Source organism: Megalops cyprinoides, chromosome 3 (assembly GCF_013368585.1).
Source record: "Megalops cyprinoides isolate fMegCyp1 chromosome 3, fMegCyp1.pri, whole genome shotgun sequence".
Taxonomy (NCBI): domain Eukaryota; kingdom Metazoa; phylum Chordata; class Actinopteri; order Elopiformes; family Megalopidae; genus Megalops; species Megalops cyprinoides.
The window spans coordinates 26,630,164-26,635,776 of record NC_050585.1 but is presented as its reverse complement, the minus strand read 5'-3'; the positions used below and the strand labels follow the sequence as shown (position 1 = coordinate 26,635,776).

Here is a 5,613-nt window from a genome sequence, read left to right as displayed (position 1 = left end):
CAGCAGATACTGTTGACCTGTTGAAGTAGTACTGAATACATTGTACATAAGTTAATCACATTAATGACACATATACTGTGTTTCAAAATAGAAAGACACTAATCATCCAAACAAGAAAAATGTAGCTCCACGGTTGGACAAACACAAGTAAGAATATTTTATTGCCACGTAATGCCTTGTCTATTCTTGGTTCATCTCTGTTGGTGAAATAGTCTCTTCTATAAGCGATTCAGGAGTGATTACCCTTCTAATCTTGAAGTTATGCAGGCTCAAAATTTGAAAGGCACTGATGACAGTGTGCCAGGGAATCTGATATCATCAGCTCCAACTTAGCCCAACTCCACATATTTTCATGTCACTCTCCACAGGGATTTCAGCAGTAAATATGTAGATGAGACACTACCAAGACTGCATCTGTGAGCTCACATCCTGATCATCCACTTGCCATGGTTTGGTGTGATTACACATCCTACTATATGGTTAAACGACAGATGTCATATTTTCTCAAGGCTTGAATATTACTCACAAATATGTTCTTCTGATGGCTTTTCACTGATAAACTGCAGAACACCTATCGCAATAACAAGAAAATGCCATTAGAAAAATATTTGTGAGTAATATTCAAGACTTGTGAATGCACAACATCCAAAAACAAGAAAAAGAGTTTTTTATTTAATCCCTCTCGTCTGTTTACTTAAATTGAATATATTTTGAAAGGCCAACTCTAAAATAAACTTCTAACACACGACCTAATGAGGGCAGAAACCAGTGTATGATGTACCTCTACCATCCTCCAACAATTCAGTAAATTCAATTCAACAAGATGTCTTCAGGAACACCACCAGCATTCCTGACACCAAATGCTTGTGACTGATCTGACAATAAAACAGAAATATGTCATTAGTTTAGTACTAAAGTTAAATTCAAGCCTGAATTTAGGTCTGAAACCACACTAAACAAAAACCAAAGAATTTGCTCCTCATGGACATGACTCACAACCCCTTACCAATATGAATCCTTAGATGCACATCTTTTACATATCTAAAAGGTCAATTTTATATCTTTATATCTTTTATATCTAAAACAGGAAAACCTGTTACTTGGGGTGAAATAACACCATGTTAAAGGACGAGGAAGGAAACTCTGTATGTATTATAATTCTCTTCCCACATTCAGACATGTCCTCAAACTTTCCATAAACGTTAATACTTTCCAGTTTCTTTTTGCATGCATCTTGGGCTATATTTAGTACATGACCTATGAAGTCAAACAATTTATCTCTAACTTTTGGATGGCACCAGCTTTTCAACTTGACTTTCCATTTTCAAAACAAACATGAAATGGAGATGCAAGAAAATCTTTAATAGTCAGTCAGACATGGGCCTGTCAAGCATGGAAAGAATGCCTTCCAAAGAAGTGGTGAGTAAGAGGTGAGAGATGGAAAAATTATGATAAATCCTTTTCATATTCTGACCAGCAGTTTCCCCAACTCATTTGTGCCTTTCGCCATTCTTTGACTTCACTTCTTTCTATTTACCCTTTGCCCTCAAACTCATTTTGTAGGCCGAAGAATCACAGTGTTGTTCCCAATCCTTACATGATCACAAACTGCAACCTGTTCTGATTGTTTATTTATAATCACAATAATAAAAAGACAAGATTAGTCCTATGCATACAGACACATACATACACACAGACATACAAACAAACATGCAGACAGACACGCTTGATAAAAAAAAATGTTTTTTCCCCCTCTGTTAGTTTAGAAATTAATTATACTGGTATGCACTCCTTCATAGTTGGGCAGTCTAAGTGCCATTTGACTGGAGGCATTAAGTGAATGCAGTCTGAGGTTTAACACAGACAATGACCGGTTTAACACACCGTTTTCAACAATAATAGTTGTTACTACTTCTACAATTCAGAGAGCAAGTAAGCTTTTCACTCGATGATTTTAGGGCTTTTGATGAAATATACAACTGCAAATGTTTGATTAAGTGCCAAGCAATGGTATTGTATTCCCTAGAAGCATCTATTTAATTTTTCTACCATGTCCTACAAGACACAGCAAAAAGATGCTTTGCATGTAAATGATAATGTAAAAAGCTAGTTTGTCATAAGTTAGCCTACTGTGGGCTAGCTCGTGATTGAAAGTTGCCTGTATGAAATGAAAGCGATCTTGATATATTACTTAAAGAATTTTAATGGAGTAACTGGAACAGGCTGCTGTCTTGACTGGCTCTTGGAAGATGAAATTTCTGCATTTAAAGTCAAATCCTGCCCTCAATAAAATGCTAATTATGTTTAGCCAACCTTATTATGAGCAAGTCAAATACAAAGAAATGTTTTCAGGACGTTTATCTCAGTGATTGGTTTAGGTTACACCTGTAGGACATGTGCAAATCAGCAGCTAGCAGCTTCAAAACAGCTAGTAGCTCCCTTTGACAGATAATGAAAAAGGTATTTTTATTTTCAGAATAAAACAGAAATAGCCAAGGGAATAGTTATTTAACAGCAGAATAGGACATTCTTTTATTCAAGTTCAGCAATCTCACTCCCAGTCTGCTGTGGCCTTGTTGTTTCAAATGTATGCAAGAAAGGGTAAAACCTAATCGATCTCAACAAAAAAATTTCTTGTCAACTAGATTTAGATTAGTCAACTGACTAATTACTACAGCACTAACACACACACACACACACACACACACACACACACACACACACACACACACACACACACACACACACACACATTCTAACCTAGAATACCAAACTCAGCCTAAACATTTAACAATGGAGTAATCACAATTAACACTATTAGCGCAAATGTTCCAAATTTACCAAACATACCTTCTCTATTTTATGACTACATTATGTATGTGTACCATATTACAAAATTATAAATTATTGTTACTTTAACACATGTACTGTGATCCATACATAGTGTTGCAAAATACATGTATGTATTTATAGAAATGTATGTTCAAATGTATGTAATTATATACCTTTCCCACAGTACATGTGTAAGCGCAAGAGCGATAAACAATTAGACCAACATCACTTTGCCTATGAATTTGTTTTGCATTGTTTTACATTTACGTTGGTGCTTCATAACAAGTGAAGAGACTGCATCTATTGGATGCAGTGTTGATATTCATAACTAGCAGATGATCAATGCTTTTGATTTAATTCTGACCTCTATCATAATGGTCAGTGCTTTTATCCTTGATCACACATTCATTATGTTTACACACTCACAAAATAAAATGGACTGAAAAAGATTATAACCACAAAAGTAAGGCTGGTGGGAATGACTGAAACACAATACACTAAACAACAGAACACACTGGCAAAACATTTTGTACACTTTAGTTATTACTGAATGGAGGGTCTGGTTTACCAAACGTAAGATGAACTATATTTTGTGGGTGTTCAAATTTTATCTGACATAACTGAGTTTGCATTACAGGCAAAGCAATAATTCCCAGGGCTTTTCTGAACTATTCTGAGGAGTACCATGCATTGTTATCACCAAACCTTAACTTCCCCACATTCCCTGAAATGATGCAAAATTACCCAGCTGCCATTCCTCTGGTAGCGCAGCTCCAGCTGTGTGTGCACAGCTTGCTTTTTCCCTGCGCTCTTCTTCACCAGGTCTTCCCCAACAAGTCCTCAGACTGCCCACTAGTCCTGCTTGCCCTCCCTTGACTGCCGAGAACCTTCATTCCACGCCACGTACACGAAGAGGGCCAACACAACGTGTACTGCCACCACTGCCACAATGGCGGCGTAGAAATAGCTGTCGTTGCTGGAAAACCCCATCGAAGCTGGGAAGAGAAATGGAAAAGGTTATTTCTGGTGGTTCTTTGATCATCTTGCAAATGTTGGCCTACAACCTCACTGCAAACCATTGGATGCCAACAACTGTCAAGGACAGCACAAGGAGACTCAATCTCAGTTACTAGCTGCTCCCTGCCAGGCATGCATACAAAAAGCAAGTGGCAAGTGTCTTTCTTCTAAATGTAAACATCTTAAAGAGTGCAGAGTGTAAAAACAAAATGCACCCTGCAGAACACCAAGAATGTACCCCTTAGCCCTTGTTTTTTATTTAAGAACAAAATTATGTTCTTTTTCCCTTTTCATGCGATGGCAGCCGAATGTGCACACAGTGCAAATAATAAAAGTCTGTGCTGGAAGCTGCACGACTGTACCCTCGGCTTCCAAAAGGGTGGTGAGCTGCCTTTATACTGCTTTATTACTTGCTTGACGTTCTGCGGCTATACATGTATTGTTGCAACAATGCTCGGAAGGATCTGTCGTCCATTTTACCTTCAAAAACGTATGCTTTTGAAGCAAAGTACAATCCTATTGGTAAGGTGATCATCATAATTGTGAAAAACAGTAAAGTCTTCAGAGCTGACAGTAATGATCCATCGGTCCTGAAAGGCAGAGAAAAAAACACGTTAAAAAAATAACAGATACTATCGTGTAGGAGGATTAATTAAAGTCTAATATTAACTAAAAACACGGCTATCAATCTAAAAATACACCCAATTAATATGTTTACATTTTTATCGCTGCTTACATTTTTAGCCCTAAAACGACTTGTCTTTTAAAATTTCAGAGAAGTTTTGATTAACAACTTCACAAAGCAACAATCACATAGCCATATCAGTCAGGTAACACGCTATCAGCGGTGAAATCGGAGGACATGATTTAAAAAAAAGCGTGCGCAAATCACATGCGATAATTTTCCAACGCACTCTAAATGTGCTACATTTAAAGTATAACTGTAACTAGCCAGCTAGTTTGCGTTGCGCCTAGTCACAAATTCGATTACTTTAACGTCAGACTTTGACTGTGGTGTGAGACTCCATCTTAAATATAACAAAAAATGTATTAAGTAACTACATTACACTGTTACACTAGTTTCCGCCACACCTGGCAATGTTTTGAAGGGAATGAACTTTTAATTGGACAATACTGAATTAGCTATTATAATACCATTACAGCTAGCTAACCATTGCACCTTGCTTGTGTATGACGGCTATCTGAATTGACTAATTAGCTAGCAGGGCAGTATAAAATATATAGGGTCACATGTTTACGGTCTTCTCGCGTTTGAGTGTTGTCTCACCCTCTGAAGTCTTGGACCGGTGCTGGCATCGCATTAAGTGACGTTTTATCAAATATATCCATTACTGCATAGATGGAAACAGATAAATATATCCGACTCGTTAAAACAAAACCATCCCTTCCTGAAATGAAATGTTTAGTCACATGACCCCCAGTTCCGGATACTGTCACATGACAACAACTGACTCACGCATGATCACGAAACAGGTGTCTGCCCCTTTGCTGCATATACTGAACTGTCATTTAACTTAACTTTATTATTTATTTATTATTATTATTTTTACTTTATTATTTATTCATTTATTATTTATTTACTTTATTATTATTATTATTATTATTATTATTATTATTACACAGACTAGAGTGAGTTACAGTAGGCTACTTTTTGTTAACGTCAAAAAATGTTTTACAGACAATTTACGAGATCGAAATAAGTGACATTTTATATAAATCCATTTTATATATCCATGCTTGCAT

At 36.7% G+C, this 5,613-nt stretch overlaps 1 protein-coding gene across 1 annotated transcript; it reads right to left on the bottom strand.

Moving 5' to 3' along the window:
• Window positions 1-2,701: 2,701 nt before the first annotated feature.
• Window positions 2,702-5,255, bottom strand: vma21 (vacuolar ATPase assembly factor VMA21). Its single transcript, XM_036525188.1, has 3 exons — window positions 5,138-5,255; window positions 4,330-4,439; window positions 2,702-3,827 (listed from the first exon to the last, which is right to left on the bottom strand). The coding sequence occupies exons 1-3, from the start codon at window positions 5,197-5,199 to the stop codon at window positions 3,685-3,687; spliced, it is 315 nt and encodes a 104-aa protein (XP_036381081.1). The 5' UTR covers window positions 5,200-5,255; the 3' UTR covers window positions 2,702-3,684.
• Window positions 5,256-5,613: the final 358 nt, after the last annotated feature.

Bases quoted from the DNA above. Each gene is read 5' to 3' on its own strand.
- vma21 (XM_036525188.1), bottom strand. From the start codon at position 5,199: ATGGATATATTTGATAAAACGTCACTTAATGCGATGCCAGCACCGGTC. The intron at 4,440-5,137 runs GTGAGACAACAC...TCTGCCTTTCAG, and splicing joins CCGGTCCAAGACTTCAGAGG to GACCGATGGATCATTACTGT. The intron at 3,828-4,329 runs GTAAAATGGACG...TTCTCTTCCCAG, and splicing joins AAAAGCATACGTTTTTGAAG to CTTCGATGGGGTTTTCCAGC.